Source organism: Carassius carassius, chromosome 49 (genome assembly GCF_963082965.1).
Source record: "Carassius carassius chromosome 49, fCarCar2.1, whole genome shotgun sequence".
Lineage (NCBI taxonomy): Eukaryota > Metazoa > Chordata > Actinopteri > Cypriniformes > Cyprinidae > Carassius > Carassius carassius.
In genome coordinates, this window is record NC_081803.1 from 4,139,695 (window position 1) to 4,167,483 (window position 27,789).

At 39.4% G+C, this 27,789-nt stretch overlaps 1 protein-coding gene across 3 annotated transcripts in view; it reads left to right on the top strand.

Annotated features, from left to right (window-relative positions):
- Positions 1 to 13,642, top strand: part of LOC132132093 (ADP-ribosylation factor-like protein 15) — a 55,904-nt gene extending 42,262 nt beyond the window's left edge. For 2 of the 3 annotated variants that reach the window (XM_059544340.1, XM_059544342.1), the window contains exon 5: positions 12,007 to 13,642. In XM_059544340.1, coding sequence (XP_059400323.1) covers positions 12,007 to 12,159 — 153 coding nt within the window. In that variant the 3' untranslated portion in view covers positions 12,160 to 13,642. The remainder of the gene's footprint in view (positions 1 to 12,006) is intronic. The other variant, XR_009429003.1, reaches the window with a different exon arrangement.
- Positions 13,643 to 27,789: the final 14,147 nt, after the last annotated feature.

Sequence of the window (27,789 nt, forward strand, 5' to 3'; positions counted from 1 at the left end):
GTGGTGTAAACAATGTTAAAACATTTTTTTTAAAGTTTAAATTTTTTTTTTACCTCGTGTTGGAAAGCTAATGTGTTGGTGTGTTTTTGAGGACACACTCTTTAAGTCTGCATGGTTGAAATCCCCAGCTATAATGAGAAAAGCATCAGGGTGGGCTGTCTGCTGCTCACTGATGTGCTGGTACAGTTCATTTAGTGCCTCACTCCTGTTGTTGTTGTTGTTGGAGCTGGGAGGGATGTATACAGCAACGAGCAGTATGGCTTAATATTCCCACAGTAGAAAGAATGGCCGGCACTTAATAATCATAAACTTCCCCAGGGGGTGAGCAGTGTTTGCAGATCACAACAGGATCGCGGCACCACGCATCGTTAGCCGCGTTTCCACTGTTGGGCCAAAAGCGGGTGTGCTAGTGCGTGCCAGGGCCAGTTGCGTTTACACTGTCACTTCCGGTGCTTGATCGTGCCTCGTCGGTGCTTCCTCGGGCCAAAGGCCCGGGTTTTTTGGCCCGACAAAAACCTTGGTCCAAAGCGAGCCAGTTGGGGTTAAAGGAGTGGTTATGAACAAAGGCGGAGTTTCTCCAAGTCTGGAGAGCATCTGCGCTGCGAATCATTTCAGAAAGCTAACAGCTATAACACCAGAATTAAAGACTTTTAAAATAAGTTGAGCTCAAAACTCAGCTTTCAGTCATCAGCAAATGTTTGAAATAACTTGATCTGATGTGAATTACAAGGCAGAAATATTTATAAGCAGTGCAAAAGACTGCACGCTAGGTGTCAACATTACCATAGTAAACATGGTAAATACGACTGCTTGAAGAAATCAGACGTCAGGTTCTTATTCTCTATCACAATCATGTATTTATTTAGTAACACATTTTATCTCTCATAAGTCTTGTCTCAAGAGCTTAGCTCCTCATAGCCTATCATAAAATTGTAATAATGTTTTTTTTTTTTTTGTTCGGGAGCATTTCTAAAAATATGGAAATTATAATTATTTTTAAATGTGATGCATATAGGCTATTGTGACTTCAAATAAACAGAAACAGACTCAACTGAATAAACAGGATAAACCTTTTCTGTGTGACATTTTCAATTATGATAAATTAATTCATCATGATCAAAGTATCACTTATTATAGTAAAACATCAATGCTTTTGGATTTAAATATTTTACAAATTATGCAAACAAATGGCCGCTTCTATTGTGTTCGTTTTGTGATCACGCTATTTCCAGTGACTTATTTCTTATTAGTTTTCTGATAACTTCTCTTTGTTGGTGAAATGATGGGGTTGTATGACGTTGTGACGTTTAAAGCACTGACTCGCACTGGCCCGACGGTGGTAACACGGCTACCGATGTAAACACAAACCCAGAAGATTCTGTCTACTCGATAGCATTTCAGCTGATCGAGCTGAATAGCGCAGTCTGGAACGCTGTTGCTGAGCCATGTTTCTGTGAACACAAAAACACAACAGTCTCTTACAGTCCTCTGAGTTGAACGTAGTAAACGGATATAGTCCAGTTTATTGTCCAAAGAGCGTACATTAGCCAGTATGATGGTGGGGATAGCTGGCTTATGTGGGTTAGCTGTTAGCCTAGCCCAGATACCTCCATGCTTACCCTTCTTCAGCTTCCTCTCATGCCGCTTGTGACACCTCCCCTCCACAGGACAAAAAACACAAAAACACTGTTCTGACGGGAGAGAGAGAAGCCGCTACGTGTGGACGCACCGCCGTCTTGTTGTCTATGAATGAAAAAAAAACAATAACTGCAACTGGTGATTGGCAGCTTCATAACGACAATGCACCTGCCTATGCATAACATCTCGTGCAGAGTATTTTGTTGAAACATCAAATCACCCAGGTGACTCAGCCCTCCTACAGCCCATATTTGGCACCCTTCTAGCTTTTCCCAAAATTAAAATCACCTTTGAAAGGGACTGAGGCGTCATTGTCCTATGTATAATGTTTCTTGTATCTTTTACGATAAAATCTCAATTTTTCATATTACATGGTTGGATACTTTCTGGATAGCCCTCGTACAACGTTGGTTTTCAATCCTGGTCCTGGGAACACAGCACTGCAGATTTTGTATGTCTCTCTTATTTAACACGCATGATTCAGATTATCAGCTTGCTAGAGAGTTCCATGAGCTGAAGTTCTTGTAGAGTTTTTGTTGTTGTAGAGTTCAGAACTACTCCTTACTGCAGATTTTAATGTTGATGTTCAGAAAACTTGGTGATCAACCTGGTGACTACACATTTTTACGTACCCTGTTCCTTGACATAGTAGGCCTTTGGTTCTAGGCTGGGTAGATTTTAGGATTCAGGAATGGGCATCGGTCCAATATGTGGAAAGGCTGCACCAGATTGCTCATCTTGTAATGGACTATTTTTGCTTCTGAAGACCCCATTTGGCCAGCAACAACCACTCTCACTGAATCACTTCTATCATGAGCAACAGTTACAATTAGGTATTTTTAACCAATTTGATTTGCAATCTTGGAAGTCTGAATGGAAAGCCTTGCATAATATGTGAGTTTGAGCAGGTCACGCTAGAAGGGTGTGAATGTGTGTAAAGGAAAGTGAAATAACATATTGATGACTGTCTGCAGGGGTAGTATCAAGGATTGAATGTTTGTCCATGAATCACCACTGATATGGCCTGGGGCTCCCAGCTGGGATTATGTTTAGGTAAAGTGTTGTTGAAGATATCCAGGGGGGCAGGTTCAGCTCCTTTTAATATGTTCCTAATGTTCTGGAGCCAGACTCAGTGAGTTTTGAGAACTCTGAACTTCACTTCAGTCATCACCGTAACTCAAACACATGCTTACATAAGAGCCGACCAACACTAATCATGATGACAGGAAGTTATTATTTGGGGGGCAGGGGGTTGGGGGCGGTCATGGCATCGGAGCGATGGTTCATTTTCGTCTCAGGTGCAGAAATCCAGTGATTGCAATACATTTTGTTCTGTTCCACATCTGACAGCATAAACTGTCTGTCTGTTGCAGCTTTGTCTCTTTATTCATGTTCTAGATTTGCAAAGACGTTGCTGTCAGGCGAGATTGAGCAATACATAAAGCACATGTATACACCTCTAATACATGCACATGTATACCCATGTTGCTTGGCCAGCACTTTTTGTTTTGAAACTTGAACACGATTTTGGCTGAAGCCCTTGTTCTGAGCTACTTTGTCAGGAATGTTTCTTCACGGAGGAATCCCCAGCGACAGGGCCTTCATTGCCCTGCATGAAATACTGTTCCATTTATTAATATGAGGAAATCTCTTCAGAAAGGCAGTGCAGCCTCCAGTATGTGAATAGAGGGGGCCCATGAAACTGCTGTGGTTTGCTGTGGAATGAGCCTGATTTAACACATGAATAACAGAAACTAGAGCTTTGCAAAACAACTGGACAGAGTCTCAGTATTTGGGGGAGGAGGTGTTCACGCCACTGTTTCTCTATAGCAGTCTGCTTCAACTCCATCTTTGGACCAAAAACCTCTTCATGTTTGAAAATGATGAATATCACAATGCTTATGCATTTCTATCTTTGGAAACTCATTGTGGCATGATCCTTGAAACAACTCTCCCAATGGTAACATTTGCAGTATGCTGAAGAATTTAGTACTTCCATTGGCAAATTTCTCCCTTTTTAGGCAGCAGGGCTGCAGGTGGTTCTGTGTGTGTGGTTAAGTCTATGAAGTTCAGAGTCTGATGGATATCAGATGGATTTGTTAATCATAGTTTGAGTGGGTTTGTTGATGCGGGCTTGCCAGCAGGTCACCTGTCAGTGCCTTAGGCAGTGCGCCTGTGTGCGTATGTTCTTTCTTTGTGGATGAGTTCCTCAAGTGAAGGTCAGTCCACAAAAACGCACGGAGCAAGAGGCAACTGATTGGTGGTTGGATAGTTTGACCAATAAGAGACCTTGTGGTCTTGCAATGCTGCAGTTAATTAGCTCAATCCCAGTTCCTTTTTATCATGTTGCAAATCCAGATGTGAACCGTCAAGCTTGACACAAATTGAGTTACTGTAAATCTGCCCTATGACCAGGCAAACACACTATGAAAGCGCATAGGACAAGAGACTTGTTCACGGCCCCTGACCTGGAATCTATGAGCTTCTGACTTTGTGCAGGGGCATCGGTAGTCAGGTCTCTGGCAAAGTGATTTAGTCACGTCTTGTCTCCAGTAAGGGTTTATCCCCCTGACTCCGGAAAGGCTTCATCCAAACTTGTCATAAAGAGAAAGATCTGCAGTAAACCAGGTGTAAAAGCCAATCTGGCTTGAAAAGTGTGCAGATTTAGTTGGCGCCATGAGAGCCTTGCACATGTCCTGAGGTTAACTTCATCTTGGGCTTTCCCAAGGTTTCTCAGTAGGGACCTATGCTAATATTTGTGTGCTGATATGATATCTGGTTTCTTAGAACATCCACAGATACCACAGATCTGCCTTTTACTTTTAATGTCAACTTTGCGTCAATTGTTTTATTTATATCATTCAGAATTTTACTGTTGTTTTTCATTATGCAAATAAAAATTTTGTTTTCACCTGAGCTACATTAGGGATCCTTACCATTTCCTTACCTTATCATTTGTGTTTTTTTCACCAGCCTTTGATTGGCAGGACATAATTGCCTTTGCTTTTAAACGGCTTTTTAAATGGCTGAGCTAACAGCACATTCAAAACACATTGATTTTTCTAGCAGCGTTGAGTTGTGGCCTCCAATCCACATGTAAACAACCTTTTATTTCACTGAAATCAGGTTTTTGAAAACACTATTCAAAATTACGTTTCCTTGAGATGCATGAACAGGTGAAACAGATTTTGGAATATACCATGAGCACTATTTGTGCATGGCAACAGTGGTTTAGAAAAATGTGTTGGAATTGGACAGGGAGGATTCTGACCACAATAGCAGAGTGCTGATTAGTTTTTTGTGGTCCGCTGTCAGCGATGATATTTACAAGCCAGCCTACAATTGTTTAATGATCATACTGCTATATGGAGGAGCCATGCATATGATACATCAGTTTATACATCAGTTTCCCAAACATTCTTAACTCTTTCTCCACCACTGATGGAATTTTCCAGCTTTCTCTGTTTCCACTGTTATACGGTAGGAGGTGCTATTACACATCTTCTGAAAGAGTATTAAAGGGGTCATATGATGCGATTTTAAATTTTTCCTTTCTCTTTGGAGTGTTACAAGCTATTGGTGCATGAAGAAGATCTGTAAAGTTGCAAAGACTAAAGTCTCAAATCGAAAGAGGTGTTCTTTATCAAAGTTAAGACTCTGCCACGCCCCCCTAAAACGGCTCATTCAAACACGAAAGCAAAAGCACTTTATTTAGCCTTCTGAAAGTAGATGCATTTATGAATCTATAAGATTACACATAACAGAACAGCAACGCATTTTATGGACGACCGTTTCATGAACCTAGGAGAGGAGGTAATTCTGACTTTGCTACAACAATCTTAAAAAAATATTCTTGTTTGCCGTAACCCGACCGACCCTGTCAATTTAGGACCGACACAATTTTTTATTTTTTTGCTTTTAGTCCGATTGTAAATTTGCGTTAAGACCGACCAACTATTCAACGGCTATTCAAACAACTAATATAAAAGCAATAAAATAATATTAATTATGTTTAAGTATTGTAGATATATAAATTTCCTAGGCCTACATACAAACGAAGGCTATCTTCCTTATTTAAAAAAAAAACCTGCAAGTTTAGAAAATGAAAATAGGAAATTGATTTTAACGACCTTCTCTCGGAGCGCGTCCAGGTTTTTTTTTTTTTTTTTTTGGAGCGTATCCAGTTTTTTTTTTTTTTTTTGGAACACGCGTCACACAGCAACTGCAGCTTCGGACACACACGCATAACAGCAAATAAATACTTCTGTACAATGTTTCTCTTTTTACAACTGAAATGTGAATTCGGATGGTATTCAGACAGTCTCATGCATACAGATACAGATTCAGGCTAGAATCGCCTAGGGCTGTCAAAATAGCTGAAAACCTAAATTCAATTTTTTTACTTAAATATGATCAAAATTCGAATTGTATTCGAATTCAAAATGCATAATTTCAGTTAGGGTGAAGAAAAGCTTTTTTGCTTCTCTTCTGATGCCTCAAGATAGCGCATCGAGCAAAATATTAATGCACGTTTATTCAAAGCATTATAATACATGACTGTAAAAAAACAACATAATATTTAAAATAATTTTTATGAACCAATTATTATTAATTAAGTTGCTTAAAGAACTATAAACAAAACAGCGTCATGTATGCATGCATTGTTAAATAAAAAGGGCCGAAAACCAGTCACACAGAATACTTTTTTTTCATTTAAAAACATGAGATGCAGTGGGATGGGGAAAAAAACCCAACATAAAGTCTCGAGATATTTTTAGAAAATTAAATTAAATACATTAATTTTACATGTCTTTCTAAACATGCTGCTCTCTTGTGCGAGACGCGAGTCCAACGGTGTCCTTCTAGAAAATGTGTGAAATATTCATTCTGTGTGAACGGCTTGGTTTCAGTTTTGATGTAAACAAGATCTTCTCCACATTGATGTTCTCTTTTTTTTTTTTTTTGTAGTGGCTTCAACTGGATATGCTAACATAACCTTATAATGCAATGCCACATACATCGTCCTCGCATCTCGTGCGCCACTGATAAAGATCAAGTATACTTCGGCCGTCCGCACACTGTCTGCATTATGTCCTTTTCATCATCCGCATTTTTTGAGGCCGTGCGGATGGTGAGTGTACACGAGGTGAAAGATGAGACAGCAGCTACTGCGTGTCGAGCTCGTCCGCCTTTGAAAGTTGTGTAGACACGGCTGTGCGCTCGGCAAGATGGAATGGAACACAGACTAGTACTGGGGCTCATAAGGCAGCTTCCTTTAATGGCCATGTTGAAGCCTGCAGTAAATGTTTTGCATTATGGCAGTCCACTCTGCTTATTGTTTTTCGAAAATGTTGCACTCCTGTTTGTCATTGTGCACGTAACTTCACGCCAATAAATCATCAGAAATATGGGTCTTTACATTCGTCCTGCCTGTTGTCCGTGGATTTACCTATATTTGGTGTTATTTGCCGTATAAAACTTTAGACATGCATAATCGATTTTACAATCGATTCAATGAACACTCGTCACTCCAATCAAACAGGATTTTTTTCACAAAAGTGACAACCCAAGAAAGCAAAGTAAACGGTCTCTCATTTGTAGGTTGCATTGACACCTAGTGGTGGATGCAAGTAAAACAGTATAACAGTACCTCATTTTTTTTCTTCTCACCTGAAATTCATGCAATAAACATGTTTTTGACAAAGATTTTAATTTGTTTGTGGTCTATATAGCCTGCATCAAAATGAAGTTTGCAGTGATGCGCCTGAAGGCACGGGTTGAAGACCCAGTCAGTGACGTCACGATATGCTAATTTGTTTAAATTCATACCTACGTCATCACCATCACCAAAATAGTTTTTTTTTTTTCATTGAAACTTGAAAATAAAAATATAGACCGTGTTTTTAGTTTAAGTATTTGCTATTGCATTTTCAAATGTGAATTCCCGTCGCGAATGGCTTGAACTGATGGCAAATCTAAGGACATTATTAACTGTCTTTATATTTATTTTGAAATATGAAGCTCGTGATTATGGAAAGGGGTGTTACATTTCTGATGAGTGCTTATGGTTTTCGGCCAATCACAATGCACTGGGTCAGTTGGCCAATCAGAGAAGACTGCGCTTGTCCGAATGAGGGGCTTTGTAGAAAATGACATGTTTGAGAGAGGGGGGGCAAAGAGGACCTACAATAATGTACAGTATTTGAAAAATAATGTGTTTTTTTTAACATTAAAGTCCCCGTGAAACGGAAGTTGCAAACGAGTTTTCTCCAGTGTTGTGACGTATTTCCGAGAGAAACGGAATAATAAACGAGGAAAATAGTGGGCGTGGCTTATTTTCCAACTAGCACCTGATTGGATCTAGATAAGTAGGTGTTTAATTCAAAAAATGGAGACAGATCTAAACGCAAGTTTACAATCGGTTGTTGAGGATTACTTGCCACCTGAATCACTGCAATTTAGTTTGCAGCAGGAGGAGGAGGAAGATGAAGAACAGGAACACACGGAGGATCATTTCGTCACGGGAATCAGACCTTACATGTTTGAGCCGTTACATGCGGAGAGTTCATGTTTTTGAAGCATTCGCACGTGAAGTGCTTCAAGCACATCCGTGACCACTCTGTTATCCCTCCTTCCTCGAAATGTAAAAAATCGAGCCATCTGGACCGTAACGAGGGAATTTTAGGGAAAGGGAAAAGTGTTCCGTGAGTTCCACAACAAAAATGCACCTCCTTGCCATCTCTCCTTTCACGCGCTGTCAATGCTCGCAAACACACAGGCAGCCTGTCTACTGTCAGTTGGAGGGGCGTGGTTACGGATTAAGCAGACACCAAAATCCTCAAGCCTACGTCATCAGTAAAGGTCCTCCAATGCAGAGGGGAGGGGCATTTTCAGATTTTGATGAAAGATTATGAAGCCAAAACATTTTTTTGTGTGGATTGACTCGCATGGATGAATTGTTCAGCACAAAACGATCAATTTAGGCACACAAAGTAAATATAGTCAATTTTGATTTCATGTGGACTTTAAAGCATGTCAACATATTCTGTTATACCAAATACACAAAATAATGATCTTTAAAAAAGCAGCATATGACCCCTTTAAATCCTTCAATCAGAACATGGTGAAGAAGCAGAAACAAACTATCATGTATGTAAGCCAATGCATTTATAATAAAAACATTAAACCGCATATAAATCAAAACTGCCTAACATTACCAAATGAAATGTTGGTCCAGGAAGTGGTAAAGGACTGTGCAAGCTTTGGGGGTGTTTATGAAAGTGATCTACTCCTACTTTGTTTTGATAATCATTCTGAACCTGATTTTCTCAGCTTTTTGTTTAAAATGTTGCTTTTTTTATATGAAACCCACCCACGAATGAGCACGAATGTATGAAACTAGAATTAAAGTACTTTTTGTTTGTTTGTTTGTTTAAAAGCAGAAGCTCTTCTTTCTTTTGACATATTGCTTGTTCAGATATTTATATGCAATTTTTCTGAAAATGATCAAAGATGCTGGAATGCCTGGTGACTTAAAAAAAAAAAAAAAAAAAACATCTAAAAATAACTGGCGGTCAGTGGAGTAAAGCCTTGTTTTTCCCTCCATGCGGTGCTCCTTTAAGGGTGTTATGTCACATGAAAACCATGAATAGCAAGCATGCTTTGAAAGCAAGATCCCACCCTCCCTGCATAATCACTGTCCAAAGCCACGCCCCCTCCCAAACACATGAACGCTCACAGGCAGACCAGAAGCTAAGTTAAGTGATTAAGTTAACTCGATCACTTAACTTAGTGATTGCTATTAGGATGTGAACCTTTAGGTGTTCCCCCACCGTTAAGTGTGTTCTTTTTTTCTTTTTCTTTTTTTTTTACATAAAATCTTTATAGCACAATATCGCCAACTACTGGCCTTGCATGCTAGAGTGATGGTGGTTTTGTGTTGTTGCATGGATGCTGTTGGTGTGGACAGTTTTTTTCATGAAACGTTAGACGAAATATGCTTTTTCAGAAAATTTCATGTACGTGTGAACAAGGTATCAGCACTGGCCAGACTTGTTCATTCTGACCCATCTCTCCTGCCTTGTCTTTTTAGCCATTGTGCAATCTAGAGATGATACACATTCTGCCGCATCAGCTGTCGTCAGACATACCAGCACTCTGTATCAATCTGTATCATCTTTTTTAAGTACTTCTCATGAACGTCACTGGCAGACCGTCCTAAACCTCCTGTCTTCTGCAAATGTTACATTTGCTTTTTTAAGTCTGGATAGGTTTCACTGTGAAACAATGGACAAATATGGCTTTGCATTCCAAGTTTGTTCTTGCTCTTCGTAGCAGCAGGATTGTGTAATTTTGTAGCAGTGAAGTTCGAGACAGGGAAATCTTAATCAACATTCTTGGCATTATAGGACAGCTTTGGCTCAAAGGAAGTTTTATTTGATTATTTAAAATAAAAAAAATTCCACTCATTGCACCCTCAAAGGGATTAAAAAATTCCACCAGCTTTTTTTGGCCCCTTCCCGCTGGCTGTCAGTTAAGCTCAGTTTTCCTAGATGTGACACTGATGCCATATATTTCAGCATTGTGAGTGAGTTTAAACGTGGAATCAGAGGCCAGACTTGACAAAGTGCTCCTGGTGGAGGGGTCTCTCTCCGCAGTCAGATGACGAGACAGGCCGGCTTCCAGAAACATTGCCAACACAAGAGGAAAATAGTGTGTTTCTTTTGTGTCAGGAATAATGTGAGTGCAGCATTAGAAATGATTTAGCCTCTCAGCCTTCACTTTTCACACCTGTGCTAGTGGCTTACTCTGTATTTATTCTGGGCTTCTTTAAGTCCCCCGAGGTCAGAGATCAACGATTTGGGTAGAAGAATAACTTAGGAGCTGGAGGGGAAAAATCACTTTGACAGGGACATTTTTGGATGTGTTGTTTGTGCTGTAGTTGTTCATGCGAAGGTCAAGGTTTTTCTGGCATCATGCTACTGTAGTTCAACCTTAAATGATAATTCTGTCATCGTTTACTCAAGACATTTTAAACTTGCATGGCTTTCTTTCCTCTGTGCACACAAAACATTTGATAAATGTTAAGGTAAAAAAATCGGGCCCAGATCTTGTTTTCCCCTACATACAATGATCCCAAATTTAAGCCAGAGTAATAGATTTCTTTGCTATATATATCAGAACCTATTTATTTTTATTTTGCAGAAAAATTAGCTAAACTAAATTGATTTTCAATATTTTGAGTATTTGGATAATTGATAGGACATGTAAATAGTTAAAAGTGGAGAACTAAACCTTACGTGGTTATACAAAAATAGCTCAAAAAGTGTTGAGAATCGAATGCAATGACATTCTGACATATCAAGTGTTCTTGTATCCAAAATTTCCTAATTTTTCTTTTAGGATCACTTTCCATTGGCACATCTGGCTGTTTTAATTAATAAGATGGTTGTAGATCTTTCCTGAAGTGCGTCAAGCATGTGAATAGCTCTTATTGAAATGTTTGTGTTTGTTGCTTTCTTTTGTTGCCTTGGAAATTCTGAAATCACAGAGCATCTTCCTTTATCTCATGTAATGCTGCGATCGATCCTGTGATATTAATGTCCTTCAAGTCATGTTAGTCATGTTTGCTAATCATAGGGCTGAATAAAAAATATTTTTTGAAGTTTTCCTCCACATCATCTACCGTAGCAAACACTGATCAGTGGAGTCCGTGCATTCCTTTCTCCTCTCCCATTTCTGCCCCGTTGAAAAGGACTGGCGCTAGTACTACAAGTTTGTCCTCATATTCCCCTGGCTAATACATTGGAATTTCTTGGCTGATACCTCATATGTTCTAACTTCAGTAGAGTAATGATCTAGATGTTTCATTTTGGAAATCGTTTACAGGCTGAATATTTACAGATACATTTTATCCTGTGCTGTTATTGGTCAATAGGGGAAACTTGGTCCAAAATGACCACCCCAGCCAAATGTTTGTTGAAAACGCTTTTTTAAATCCACAGTCTGATCTCAGGATGGATTTCAGTACAAAGCTGTTATTTTAGTTAGATTGTTACCCAGATAAAGATTTTAAGTCAGCACATGCTAGCAGTGTTGTTAAACTCCAGGGTTAGTCGGCATGCAAGCTAATGCTTTGCAGATTTGATTCACATCTCATTTGTGTATGAGTTCAATTACAGCAGCAGTTAAGGATAAAAGATTTTACATTGGACATCACGTGGTGATCCAAAACCATAAATTATAGGAAACATTTTCTTTTTAGTTTTCAAATACTATAAACCTTCTTGAACCAGCAATATTGACAATTTTAATTTCTACATAGTGTAAGCTGTCTCTGCCAAACTAAGCTTTATTTCTTTATCACAGATAAAGAAATACTTTGAGCTGGAACCTCTGGCACGAGGTAAGAGCTGGATTCTGGAGGGCAGCACGGTGGACAGCATGGACATGGTGAAGGAGAGCTTCAGTCAGCTCATTCATCTGCTCGAAGAGAAGGACCAGGAGATAGGCAGGATATGACCAGGGAACGACATCCCAGCATCCCTCAGACACTACCGATCAACCAACTCACCACAGGCCAACACATTCCAGTTCAGCCTGGCCGTTGTGTAGACTACCTTGTTACTGTGGTGAAACAATGTGAGCCATGGGGGAAAAAATGGACTATGGTGAATCCTCATGTAAGGATGCATATCTGCAGAAAAAGAAGGTAGCTCAGCTCTTAAGTTTGATATCTTCTCTTAAACCATATGTATAAACCCAGAACAAGCGTTAGCCACACGATTACCATTCTCAGTAAAATGGTTGTATATGTCCTTTTTAATACAGTCCCAGTCGCACATTGCTACTAAACAGATGATGTAATCATATGCTTGGTCACGTAGGGTAGTCTATAGTGTGTTTTCTTAGCACAGCTTGTGAGTGATTGCGTGAATGATTGTTAGCGAGAGAGAGCGAGAGATGCCAGTTTGTACTTAAAAGCCTTAAAGTGAGTACTAATGTATTTTTAAAACAAATGTATCATTGTGTTTTCACAAACGAAAGTCTTTAGATGTAATTCAAATAGGCCGTCTTAAATATTTGTGGCTGTGAAGTGAAAAGAAGTGGAATAATGTGTGATTCCTCAGTCGTAAAAAAAATTAAATAAAATGTAATATCTCTACACTGCATGGAGCCGCACTTGATGTACTATTGGAGCTTTAGAGTGACCTATAAAGGCACATTTTTTAAATTTGGGATCATTGAGGACACCAATGTTTTCATAACTTGGTCTAGTATTATTTCTCAGCTGATCATATCCAGGATTTTGCTCCTCTGTCTCTTTATCTTGGATGGTAATGGCTGACAAAGCCCTTCTGAAAAATATAACACTGAAAGGCATTAAAACCACAATCAGCCCTCTAGGTGAACCATGACACAGCCTTTGATTTTTTTATGCATGATGTATTTGCTATGTGCTCGTTTGGATGTCATGGTATTTGTTTTTGAATTGTTTTTTTATTTCTGTTGGCCATGAATGTAACACATTCTCTTTGCATAACCACACCTCCTCTAGTCTACTTGTTTTTCCCATTTAGATGAGTTTCTAGATGCACGAATGGAGTAGGAAATTAATGCATGAGCCCAGTCTGGTGTTAACCAAATCATTCATGTGCCACATCAGCCACACTTCCAAAAACAAGAATCATTTGACAAACACATTGACTGCATAATCGTCATCAGACTCGGACAACATCTTGGGTCTTATTTAAATCTACTACAATTTTATACCCTCAAAACCTGTTCAGCTGCCTTTTTGTAATTCAAATATTTGTACATTTGTTACAGAAGAGTCTCTGGAAAGACATGTGCCAGTCTTTGTACTGGAAGATAAATGTCTAGGTGGACCTTTAGCCGTTAACCAAGGTGGCATCAAGTCATTCACATGTTTGACAGTGTTTATGTGTATTTATGCATAATTTCCACTGAGCAACATGGAAAATAAAGGCTGAAGAAGGACAAATGTGTTGTCTTTCATCATTTACTCATAGGATGATATCATGTCTCTATGGAAGCCTGTTTCCGCCCCTGAATAAAAAATAAAACTAGGTAATTGTGACTTTATCTCACAATTCTGACTTTTTCTCAGGATTGTGTGATATAAACTCGCAATTCAGACTTTTTTTCTTTGTTATTTAAAGACCGTACACGCTGCTTATTAAACACAGGGATGCTCAGCAGCACACAAACATGCCTAAATATTAAAAATTAAAGGATTGTGATGCATAAGATTTTTTTTGTAGGCTAAATACACACAAACACACACACACACACACTTATATATATATGTGTGTGTGACTATCTATTATGCCTAAATGTCATAATAGATAGTCATCACATGTATCAGAATTAGGCTATTTGCGTCATCTTGGAGACTCGTTCTGTCTTTGCGCTTGCCAAATTCCAGCGTGTAAATAGCAAATCCGTCATGGCACAAGCGCAACTGGCTCTTAAAGAGAATGGAAGATGAGACTCTTATTGGTTTATTCCACGTTACGCCCAAAAAACACCCATTACTCATTAATAAAATAGGGAAAACCCGTTTAGACCATGCGCCCGGGCGCGCCAACCATTTTTCCGTCGTTAAAATAGCAAAAGTGGATTTGCACACGCCTTAAGTGCACCTGTGCCATGCGTTTTACACTTTGAGTTTAGATCTTGAAAATAGGGCCCATAAAGTCAGAATTGCAAGTTATAAAGTCCGAATTACGGGAAATAAACTCGCAACAAACGGGCTTCCATAAGTTCAAATTTTTTGATTCATGAATAATGGATGAGAACAAATTATCTACACCTTGACACCATCACTTCCTGTGTTATTTTGTTGTTGTTGTTTTTTTTTTGTTTTTTTGCAAACATCTTTAATATATTAACATCTTTTGCCTTTAAAAAAAAAGAAAAAAAAAGAAATATGAATAAAAGATTATGGGAAAATAGTTAAATGAATAGTTCAACCAAAAATGAAAATTTTGGTGAGCAAGAGACGTAATGCTACATTTAGCAAAATTTGTTCTGAATGAAGAAACACTCAACTACACATTGGATGGCCGGAGGGTGAGAACATTTTAAGCAAACTTTAAATGTTTCGATGAACTATTTCTTTTCACTCACTTATTTTCTTTTTCATCAAGCTGCCATCCTTTTATTTCTGACTTCATGTTCCCAAAATTATAAAAATAAGTTCTGAAATTCAGGTCCAGATAAATTAGCGTAATTTCACTGACCCATTTACCAATGAATCTAGTTGCCTTCTTTGATATTTCTCTTTGGTTTGGTCATCTGGATGACTTTGAGCTCGCTACTGAATAAAGCGTAAGGAACGTCAGCATCTCTGTGGGTCATCTGCACAAGAGTGTTTCTCTGTCTGGATTAGTCATCTACAGTCATTTCCAGTTGTCCTCATAACCCACAAAACTATAAGATGGAGGCAGTTTATTTTCATTGGCTTGTAGGGATTCCCATAAATCAAACTCTTAAGTTAATATATCCATGTATCCAATAAACGTAATGTATCCATGCCCATACAGGGGCTTAAAAAAAACATATCTAGCTAAATGTCAAATGACACATTTATAGATGCTGGGGATTTAAAAACAAAACCGAGTGGGGACAAAAACAGAATTAAATGAAAAAGTTCCTAGCTTCAGGCAACCTGGACCACAGTCACTATAGGCCATTCTTATACTATGACTTTACAGAAACTTTCTTCTAGTTTCAGGTGACAGCAGACATCCAGAAATATAATTAGGCACCTTAGTTTAACCTTGCTCTCATTTCTCCTTGACCATAGGACGACTAAAGTAAAAACCAGCACAGACACTGATGATCAGTTAATAATCTCTGAATACAGCATGAAAATTGTCCATGACTTTGCTTTCTGGGGGCAGACAGAAAATTATTCCTCTAATTTTCAGATCTGACTGACAAAACCTGTTCTGACAGAATGAAATGCAAATGAAGCTGTTCAAAGAATGAACTTGAATGAAAAATCCATCTTTTGGTAATGGGTATTGTGTCTAGCGAAGAGACATTATTTAAAATAACCTGAGACCATTTGAAATGACTCACTCACGCTATCCCAGACGAATATTATTATGCAGACAGATGAACACTTGGGATTAATCTTTAAACTTTAACCATGTCTGAAGAACTTCACGAAGCTGTCTGCCAGACAAACTTTCAATATTTTCTTCTTTTTCCCCAGTGTCAGTCTGTCTGACAGCCTTACGTTAATCTTCTTAAAACGTCGCTGCTCTCTATCACACCTGTGCAATGGGAGAGTTTCAAAAAGTTTCTTAAACTTAGGTATTATTAGTTTCTTTAGCAGCTCTTAAAGGGATAGTTCACCCAAAATGTTGTCAAGATAAAGACAAGATACTCCAGGTGAATAGGGTAAAAACGTATAACTAACAGATATCACCATATCTTCCCAAGTCGGTTGATTATATTCACGATTGCAGAAATATTTTGTATAACAATTTTTCTAAAATGTTATGTTTTGTATATGCAAATGAGAAGCTATTTATTTAAATAAGCACTTATTTTTTTATATATTTCCTGAACAGAAATTTAAACCGATAAAGCCAAGTTCGTAATTCTTGTTTCATTTTCTTGACATAAAAGAGTCAAAGACCTCTTTTTATCACTGAGAATTATGGAAGCATTATGGAACAATTTAGGCTTTTTTTTCTCGCAATAAGGATTAAAATAGCCATAACTGCAATATATAGACTCAGAAAAAGTCAGAGTTATAATTACTGTACCTTTTAATTCTATATTCTGTGAAGGAATAAAAAAACAATTTCGAGATGTATTTCCCTTATAATTCAAAGGGAAAAAAGTGAGAATTTCAAAGTTCCATCCATCCATCCATCTTCTTCCGCTTATCCGGGGCCGGGTCGCGGGGGCAGCAGTCTAAGCAGAGAACCCCAGACTTCCCTCTCCCTAGACACTTCCTCCAGCTCTTCTGGGGGGACACCGAGGCGTTCCCAGGCCAGCCGGGAGGCATAGTCTCTCCAGCGTGTCCTAGGTCTTCCCCGGGGTCTCCTCCCAGTGGGACGCGCCCGGAACACCTTCCCGGGAAGGCGTCCAGGAGGCATCCGGAACAGATGCCCGAGCCACCTCAGCTGACCCCTCTCGATGTGGAGGAGCAGCGGCTCTACTCTGAGCTCCTCCCGGGTGACTGAGCTTCTCACCCTATCTCTAAGGGATCGCCCCGCCACCCTGCGGAGAAAGCTCATTTCGGCCGCCTGTATCCGGGATCTTGTCCTTTCGGTCATGACCCAAAGCTCATGACCATAGGTGAGAGTAGGAACGTAGATTGACCGGTAAATCGAGAGCTTCGCCTTGCGGCTCAGCTCTTTCTTCACCACGACAGACCGGTACATCGACCACATTACTGCAGAAGCTGCACCGATCCGTCTGTCAATCTCCTGTTCCATCCTTCCCTCACTCGTGAACAAGACCCCAAGATACTTAAACTCCTCCACTTGAGGCAGGAACTCTCCACCAACCTGAAGTGGGCAAGCCACCCTTTTCCGACTGAGGACCATGGCCTCGGATTTGGAGGTGCTGATTCTCATCCCAGCCGCTTCACACTCGGCTGCAAACAGTCCCAGTGCATGCTGAAGGTCCTGGCTTGATGAGGCCAACACGACAACATCATCCGCAAAGAGCAGAGACGAAATCGTGTTGTCACCAAACCTGACCCCCTCCGGCCCCTGGCTGCGCCTAGAAATTCTGTCCATAAAAATCATGAACAGAACCGGCGACAAAGGGCAGCCCTGCCGGAGTTCAACACGCACCGGGAACAAGTCTGACTTACTGCTGGCAATACGTACCAAGCTTCTGCTCCGGTCGTACAGGGACCGGATAGCCCTTAGCAAAGGGCCCCGGACCCCATACTCCCGGAGCACCCTCCACAGGCCGCCGCGAGGGACACAGTCGAATGCCTTCTCCAAATCCACAAAGCACATGTGGACTGGTTGGGCAAACTCCCATGAACCCTCCAGCACCCTGTAGAGGGTATAGAGCTGGTCCAGTGTTCCACGGCCTGGACGAAAACCACACTGTTCCTCCTGAATCCGAGGTTCTACTATCGGCCGGATTCTCCTCTCCAGTACCCTGGCATAGACTTTCCCAGGGAGGCTGAGAAGTGTGATCCCCCTGTAGTTGGAACACACCCTCCGGTCCCCCTTCTTAAAAAGAGGGACCACCACCCCGGTCTGCCATCCCAGAGGCACCGTCCCCGACTGCCACGCGATGCTGCAGAGGCGTGTCAGCCAAGACAGCCCCACAACATCCAGAGACTTGAGGTACTCAGGGCAGATCTCATCCACCCCCGGTGCCTTGCCACCGAGGAGTTTCTTGACTACCTCGGTGACTTCAGCTTGGGTGATGGATGAGTCCACATCTGAGCCCTCAGCCTCTGCTTCCTCAATGGAAGACGTGACAGCGTTTAAACTAAGAATTGCATAAAAAAGTACCAATTATATTTTTATTTGAGAGAAAAAAAGAATTTTGAGATGTTAACTCAATTTATAAACTCGTTGTTTATATCAAACAATTCTGACTTTTTTTGAGAATTGTGAGAAGACAATTCTCATGAACAGACCCCTCTGAAAACCTTCCAAGTATAGATAAGAATCCAACTGTAAAGTTCGGTATGTGCAAGTGCTACTGAAGTGTAGATTTCTGGCTCAGTGCAGGTGAAAAAACTCATTTTGAGAGAACAATCTTTAAAGACATTGTTAGTAAAGTCTACATGCAAATAAAGCACATTAAAATAAACAGTTAAGTGTATTTTGGACAATATATTTCTACTGCTCTGACACAACACGTTACGAAGGCCATACTTTACTAGGCCATAGTTACTCAAAGCAAAAGCACTTACATCTAAAAAGCAATGACCCTTTTGCCTTGCTTTTTCCTTCATGCACATGAGAAATGTACAATTCCTATCGCCGCTGTACCTCCACAAACATGTTCCCATGACTGATTATAATGAGTTAGGGCTGCAGCTTGCATTGCCTCCATTAGTGAATGCCATTTTGCATTGTATTGCAACACAAAGGTCAAATGTAAGGACAAAATGTACATTCTCCGCTTTACAATACGAGGACATCAAAACAGGCCTGTCTGGGGTTACGAGGCATGCATGCTCATTTGGGACACTTTCTCCATCAGCGAGTGAGAAAACCTCTTCTTAGTAATGTTGGGACTAACAAAGATAGTCTCTAATAGCGGCTCTCTGTGATCTGGTTTCAAAGCCTCAAGCCAGGGTTTAATTGCTGATTGTTTTTAACGGCAGATTCGGTGCCCTCTCTGATTCGACTACGATTTGCTGTCAGCACATAGCAGTTTGAGGAAACTTACGCATCTTTTCATGGATCTGCGCATTCCATTTGTTTGTTAAAATTCAAATAAAATTTATACGACCGCTAATAGAGAACATTTCTGCAATGGCAAAAACATTCAACAGCACATTAATAAGCGTGGATTTTCCATACACGCCCATCAATCACTTGTTCAACAGGGATCTCTGCTTATAATAATGCTCTATAAACACTTAAGACAACAGACTGAGTGTATAAACCAAGATAAAGGTCTTTATATTGCATGCATGAGCTGCAACAGAAACAATCTGGTTTGCCTTCATCAAAAGTGGACAGAGACAGGCAGAAGAGACTGTTTTGACTGCTGTCCAGAGTGGCAGTGTTGTTCGATTACACCCCGAGTACATTTTTCATTCTATTTCCAGGCATCAGACGCACACAGAGTGTGCTAAACCTCAGCTGACCAGTGGCTGTCTCGCAGACATCGACTGACTCGCACGATTGTATTGAACTTCTATGAGAGACCCAGCGGGGATCCGGCAGACTGGTTACTAGAGAGACTCAATGAACTGTCAGGAAATGACCCACACAGCTCAGTTCTCTCCAGACGGTTCTCTTCAAACATTTTGCTTGCGCCACAGAACGCTTAATGCTTTTTTGAACGCTTTCTTTTTTTCGTTTATACCTGGAGAGAAAAAGGGTGTCAGAAAACTGTAGACCTTACAAATAAATGGTGACTTTGTATTGAACTGCAAAAATTAATTTCTTAATTATATATACTCTATATATTTTCTTATATATATATATATATATATATATATATATATATATATATACTGTATATACAGCATAACATTATCATTTTTATTTTTAAATATTTTTCAATTGCCGATTATAGCAAATACACAGAAAATTCATATATAACACACACACACACACACACTTTTTTACTTACTGTCTTATTTACAATATTTTGTATTTTTGTAACACAGTGTATTGTAAATGGGTCTGCGTAAATGAACACATACAGCTGTCTTTATATTTTAGAAAGCGTTGCTCATAAAGGGGATCATCCTCAATGTTTTAAAAACAACTATAGCCTATTTTAACTACATTGTGATATGGAAATCAGTAATGATAACTAATCAGTAATTTTCAAAATCCTTAAGTACATATAAATTGCTTCATTTTGAGTCGTACATCACCGTAACTATTAATGAGTCAAATGTTAATTCATTAGTCGCTGTAACCGATTTAGTGAGTTTGTGAATTATTCATCAAACTCATTTGAACTGGTTTAGCCTGCTTGGAAGTTTGTGAATCTATGATTCATTAAGAGTCACTCAAGTGTGATTCTGGCTTCATGTTGAGCATTTTCTTTTACAAGCAGCTTGTGAAGACAACTCCGTATGAAGGCATCTTCTTGCAATTATTTTGCATTAAACAATCTTTTGGTATTCACAATCAAATCAGGATAGAAACACTTAGGTAATATATGATTCCTTTTGCTTAAATTCAGCAGCTCCAGTTTGAAAAAAAAAAACATCTGGAACTTTGGAAATGCTTTTTTATTACTGTGAAACACAAAAGTTAATACTTTTGAAGAATACTTTGCTTTATAACAACAGTTCATCGAGACTGCCTGTCACACTCCAAATAGGACTAGAAAGCACTATAAAATGTTAAAATACTCCAGAACACTCTAAACATGGCCTGCTTTTTATGGACATTTTAAATTATTTTGGTTTTTGGAGCTGGTGATCTCTATATACGAACTGCTGTCGAAGATTTTCATAATGGTTATTTTCATAACAGAATTAGAATTTTTAGGTGAACTATCCCAGCTAACAGGGACCATTCTCAGAGCCTTGGGCAATTACTAACATTCTGGCAAAGTTCTTACAAAGTTATGAACAAACATTCTTCCATTAATGTTAATAGAATATTCATTCAAAATTCTCCGGTCTTTAATAATGTTCTTCTTACGTTAGCACAAAACCTGTTATGCTTGTTGGATATTCAACAAAGATATTTTAGCAGGGGTTCTCATTTAAAATTTACAAATTTTACAAATTCCTTTACAAATTCAACACTGATTCAGTATATTCTTACTACAGTTTGTACTCTTAAATGCCATTGGATCTGTAACATGTGACACGTGAATTATCAGAAAAAAAAGGAAGAGTCCAGGGTCAAAAACAAGCCAAGGAACACGGAAACTCTGTTAGGTAACTCTGGGTTAGACACGGGCTAAACATTCAATACTGAGCCATGTGAAAGAGAGAAACCAGGCTTTAAATAGGGTGAGACAGATGAGGTAACAAGACAAAGGTGAATGCAATCAGTGATAATGAGTCCAGGCAAAGGATTATGGGGAATGAAGTCCAGGGAAAAGAGGCAAGCGTCTGTAATAGGGATGTGCAAAAAATCGAATGCGATTTTATGCGCATCTCATCAGTAAAGGCGCTCCTGTGATTAGTAGTATATATACAGCACGTAAGTTCAGATCAGGGTTGCCAGGTTTTCAAAACAAAACCTGCCCAATTGCTTCTCAAAACTAGCCCAATCGCGTTTCGGGCAATAAAATACATGGTTTTTTTTGGCGGAGTTCCCTTGGTAAAATTCGCATTTAAGGGCCTAAATATCACATTATTGGGACTGGGGTCGCTTCGACCTGCGGACATGAAAAACAACCACAGACTTGGAGGCTGAACAGTGGGAGGGATGGAGGGCCAGGTCTATGCAATGGTTGAAGACCTGGTGACTGAGGCAGAGCCGGCGAAGCCAGCAGAGCAGGGAGCCAGGGCGGAGCTGGCAGAGCAGGAAGCCAAGATGGAGCAGATGACCCCCACAGCAGAGAAGAGATGGGACCAAAGGAAAGAATGAGATCAACCCTGGACTGTCAGAGAGTTCGGAAACAACCTCCTTGGTAATTACAGGACAAACATAGAGTTTAGAACCGGCCTCCTTGGCCAGAACAGGACAGACTAAAGTTTAGAAACTGCCTTCTTAGCCATAACAAGACAGGCAAAGAATTCACAGATGGGCTCCAAAGCTGTGACAGGACATGTAGAGAGTTCACAGATGGCCTCCATAGCCGTGACAGGACAGGTAGAGAGTTCACAGATGGCCTCCATAGCCATGACAGGACAGGTAGAGAGTTTACAGACAGCCTCCATAGCCATGACAGGACAGGCAGAAAGTTTACAGATGGCCTCCAAAACCATGACAGGACAGAGAGTTCACAGGTGGCCTCCATAGCTGTGAAAGGACAGGCAGAAAGTTCACAGATGGCATCCATAGCCATGACAGGACAGGAAGAGAGTTCATCAATGGCCTCCTTGGCCGTGGTTGGACAGGCAGAGAGTTCACAGACGGTCTCTTTGGCCACAGCTGGACTGGAAGAGAATTCAAAGGTGGACACCACTTCCTCTGGAGGTTCTGCAGCAGAAGCCGTCACCTCTGGAGGAACCGGAGTGGACGCCGCCACTTCAGGAGGTTCTGCAGTGCAAACTGCCACCTCGGGAGAAGCTGGACTCACTAGAGTCATTGGAACAGGAAACGGCACTCCTGGCCGTGATGAGGGAACTGGAGTCATTAGAAATAGGAACTGCACTCCTGGCCCTGACGAGAGAACTGGAGTCATTGGAACAGGGAACGGCACTACTGGCAGCACAAGCCCCCACCTCTGGTCAAATTGCGGTGGTGTGTGGCCTAAACACATAGAATGGTCACCGGCATTACAGGGAGCACTGAGTCCAAGGTAACAGTTTCTGTGAAGGCCAATACTGAGGCCCTTGGGATACCCACTGCTCGCACCGACATCAGTGGTGGATCCTCCATACTGGATGCCAGTCTCGGATGCCTTGGGACTGACCTTGAGACTCCAGAATTGAGGTTAAGTGAGCCAGTTCAATAAAGTCTGACACATACTCCTCAATGGGCCACTCACCTTGATGGAGTCACATAACTTATACTGTTGGATTCATGGCTGGCCTGGATAACTAAATAAAGCTGCTGGATCCGGGTATGGCTCAGTATTCTGTAACATGGAATAGTGACACCAGAGTAGTAGATCCAAGTGCAGGCTTGATCTTGATTTTAATTGGAGACTATAGATCATGAAATACTCATAGATCGATTACAAAACTATACAGGTATTAAAGGGCAGGCTTTAAGATGGTTTAAATCCTACCTGTCCAAATTCTACCACTTTGTTTATTTAAATGGGGAGTCATCTCAATTATCACAAGTAAAGTATGGAGTGCCACAAGGATCTGCCCTATATCCTCTGCTATTTTCAATATACATGTTGCCCCTTGGTATTATTATTAGAAAATACAGGATTAGTTTCCACTGTTATGCTGATAATACTCAACTATATATATCTCTCTATATATCTCAATAAGACCAGATGAAACTTCTAAATTATCTAATGTAAAAGATTGGATGACCAATAATATTCTCCTATTAAATTCAGATAAGACCGAAATATTACTTATTGGGCCAAAAGAAAAAGTGTACACTAGACAGATGTACTTTTACTTCCTCTACAGTAAAATATCTGGGTATTATATTAGACAGCAACTTGTCTTTTGAAAATCATAATACCCGTGTTACAAACAGCATTCTTCCATCTTAGAAACATTGCCAAGCAACGAAACGTTACCTGTTTCTGATGCAGAAAAGCTAGTTCATGCATTCATGACCTCTAGACTGGACTATTGTAATGCACTACTAGGTGGTTGTCCTACATCCTCAATAAACAAGCTACAGGTAGTCTGAAATGCAGCGGCTAAAGTCCTTAACAGGTTAAGAAAGTATGATCATATTATCCCAATTTTACAGTCTCTGTACTGGCTACCTAATAGGTTTCGTATCAGTTACAAAATATTACTTATTACCTGCAAGGCACTTAATGGTTTAGCTCCTGCGTATCTAACTAGTCTAATCATGCTACCTTAGGTCGCAAAACTCTGGACTTTTGGTAGTTCCTAGGATAGCAAAGTCCACTAAAGGAGGTAGAGCTTTTTCGCATGTGGATCCCAAACTCTGAAATAGCCTTCCTGATAACATTCGGGGGTTCAGACACACTCTCTCTTTAAAATCTAGATTAAAGACATATCTTTGGCCAAGCATTCAAATAATGCATCTAATAATCTTGTCCTGCAGATATATCTGATCAAATGCACATTATTATTCTTTAGCTTGGGTTAAACAAATCAATTTTTCTTGTTTGGAATAGCAGCTATGCTAATTATTTCTCTATTTAATTCTCTGTTTTTGCTTAACTAGGACTTACACAAGCTTCAGTCTTAATCCAGAACACCTGAGAAGAGATGATAACAACCCATCAGAGGATCTCAGATGAAACAAAATTTTGCTATAAGTTTGATTGCAACATATAATAATTGCTGTTAATACTGTTCATTGTCTGTTTGATTACATCTTTAATTTATTTTTTACATTTCTGCCATATGTAAATTAACTGCTTTTTAAGCTACTACTAAATATATTGTAGAAACTTAGTTTTCTGTAAAGCTGCTTTTCAACAATTTGTATCGTCAAAAGTTCTATACAAATCAACTTGAATTGAACTGAATTATTAAAAACGTGGTCATTAAAAGACCCAAGAGTCTGTAATGGAGAGCCTTCTAGCGAAGTTCATGGGAACTCCAGCTAGAGATCATGACAAGAACTTCCGGTTTAAAAATTTTACTCTGTTTAATTGTTAAATTAAATTGTAATCAAAAAGCATAATTATTTGAAATCATAAAGCTTATTACAAGTTTAACAAAAATATATTTTTAGGGCCCTAAAAAAATCTGTTTTATTTTTTCTCTAATTCGGTTTTATTGTTTATTTAATTGTCTTTCTTTCTTTTTTTTTAATGTTAGTTAGTGTGTAATGTTGCTGTTTGAGCATAAACATTATCTGCAAAGTTCGGAAGCTGAAAGTTCAATGCAAACGGAGATATTGTTTTTTAAAATTCTGGCAGTTTAATGCCTACAAAAACGTCTGGTAGGGACTACAAAGAGTTACTTCCCGGGTTCGCGACATCACAAACCCAGATAAACCCTGCCCTCGGGAAAAGGCAGCAAAGCGGGCGAGGCCATGCTGCACTGCTTTAGAGCAGAGGAAGAGAAAACTAGAGGTGCACGTAAAAATCTATTCATATATGAATCGCAATTCTGTCTTCTAATGATTCTAATGGTTTCACAAGTTTCCAAATCAATATTCTAAAGCAGCGGTTCTTAATACTGTTGCTCGCATCGCTCTGCTCTGCATCTCTCTCTCTCTCTCTCTCGCTCTCCCTGGCTCAAACTGATAAGCGATAATAACAACGCCATTGTTTACAATACAACCGGAGCACATGTTGCTGAGGTTAGGGGTGGGACGTTTAGGCGCGTACTAGAAGCAGTTTAGCCAATCACAAGACACTGGGCTAGCTAACCAATCAGAGCCCATCACCTATTTGTGAGGGAGGGGCTTCCTAAAAGCAGGAAACTGATCAGCGCTTTACTCAGAGAAGAGACAGAGTGGTGTGCAATAAAGGTTCAATTATGTGAAAAATAATGAGTTTTTTTTGTAAATGAAGCCTTAACACATTAGACTGCACCCCATAAACACAATCAAGCCTACAAAAAAAAAAAAAAAAATGAAAATAACACTGAACTTTCAATGCCATTATAGTGAAATAACTGAATAAAAATATAGAAGCCTGACAAAAAATGCTAGTTTTAGATGAAAATTTTCGATGCAATTTAAGAGGCTTTTGCATTGGAATGCTTCGTATGTTGGCCGTTTTATATTTTTCTGTATCTATAATTTATTACAAACATAAAACATTATCAATTTGATCTTTTATGCAATCAAAATGTAATCAAATGAAAATGGAACCGTTCCTTTTAAGGTTTAGACTACTGTAAAAATGTTAACATGGAATAAAAATAGTTAGATTATTTCTGTAAAAATAAAGTTTTGTTAATTTGATTACTACTACTTCTTCTACTTTGAGAGGTAGGATTCATTCTGCTGTACAATCCTAATATATATGTCACAGTTTCAAGTTAAACCGAACTCTTATTTTGACTGGCAGTCCAGAAGACCTTTGAGTTTCTGTGTATACAGTATATAAAATCTTTTTTTTTGTCAAATAAAACTCTGAAAATCTCATGAAGTGACTCTCAGAGCAGTCCTGTAGATGTTAAGTAGCTATTTATGTCCTCATATAGAGAGAAAGGAAAAGCTGAAAACATTGTGAGCATCACGCGACCTTCAGTAGGCTATGTGTGTAGTAGGCTAGTGTGCATCATTCATTCACACAGAATTGTCATTCACAGTTAAATAGTCTTTTTGCGGTTCAATACGGTTCAAACGCGGTTTGATTAAGTAAGCTACTGGCCATTTTCATTTATTTCTTATTCCTAAGATATAAGAACATAACATAAGAAGGAAAGGGGAGGAAAACGTAAAAAAAAAGTATGTTTTGAACATTCAGATAACTTTGAGAAATAACATTTTCAAGAGAATTGTAGCTAAATGTTTTTAGAAAATATTTTAGTAAGCTGGGTTTCCTTTTAATAGCCTACACTGAAAAAAATAAAAACATTTTTACTTCACAGGAAAATTCATCTTATTTTAAGTAGGCCTATGCTTTAATTTTTATTTGGACATGCCTCAACATTTTTTGTCATATACTGTAATATGCCCAAACAATTAATAAAAAACCTCACCATAGGAAGGTCAAGGTATTTTAACTCCATCAGCATGACTATGGGAAAACGTCTCTCCTTTCTCCTGTAACGTCAGCTGTTTCTTAACATTGTTATAGTGGCTGCCTGCTGTTTTTTCCAAAACAAGCCAGAGACAGTGACACAGTGTTCACTCTTGATTACGATCTTCCTCGTTGCAGTAATTTCAGATATGATTACTATTCCCATTTCAGAGCCATCACAGATGCTGCCCAGCAGGTATCGGCGAGGCCCAGACACCCATATTCCCCCATGACAAAACAGTCCGTGCCCACTGCTGATTCAGCTGCCCGGGTGATAGAAGACTCAGATCATCCCTCCCAGCACAGACACACCTCACCTTACCAAACAAAGCCTCCATCCATACTTCAGTTTCACTAAAACCAATGAAAGTTTATCACTGGAAAGAGCTTAACTTAGAGTCTGTAAAGAACTGTTGACATAAAACCTGTTAATTTGACATTTAAAGGCACCTGTGCACAATATCAGATGAATATTAGTTCCCACACTATCTGAAAAACATCTCTGTGGGTTTGAATTAACGATAAGCATCTAATGAACCCTTGCAAAGCGAAGAGGTGGTGTCACTCTCCTTTCCAATCATCCGTCTGTGCGACTTCCTGGCAAATTAGTTTCCTCGCTGCAGCTCAGACAGTTCCGGTGGCTTCGGCAGAACTTGGATTGTGTGTGTGTGTGTTTTCAGAGCAATCTGCTTGCATCTAGCAAGGAACAAAAAAAATCCCACTTTAAGGACTCAAGATCTGGGCCAATTAACTTCTTAAATTTTCTTCAAAATCCCTTTACTGAATTACAGATTTAAAATGACGAGATTTACATTTCTATTTTGGAATAATACTTTTTCAAGAGATTCGTTTCAGTGCTTTACATTTTAAATCTGACCACAGTAACTGAAGTAGGAGACATATTTCGTTCAGTTTTTTCTTTTTTATATCACATCTTTACAAATGGCATCATTAACTTTATATACATTAAACATTTACATACAAATACAAAACTAGACA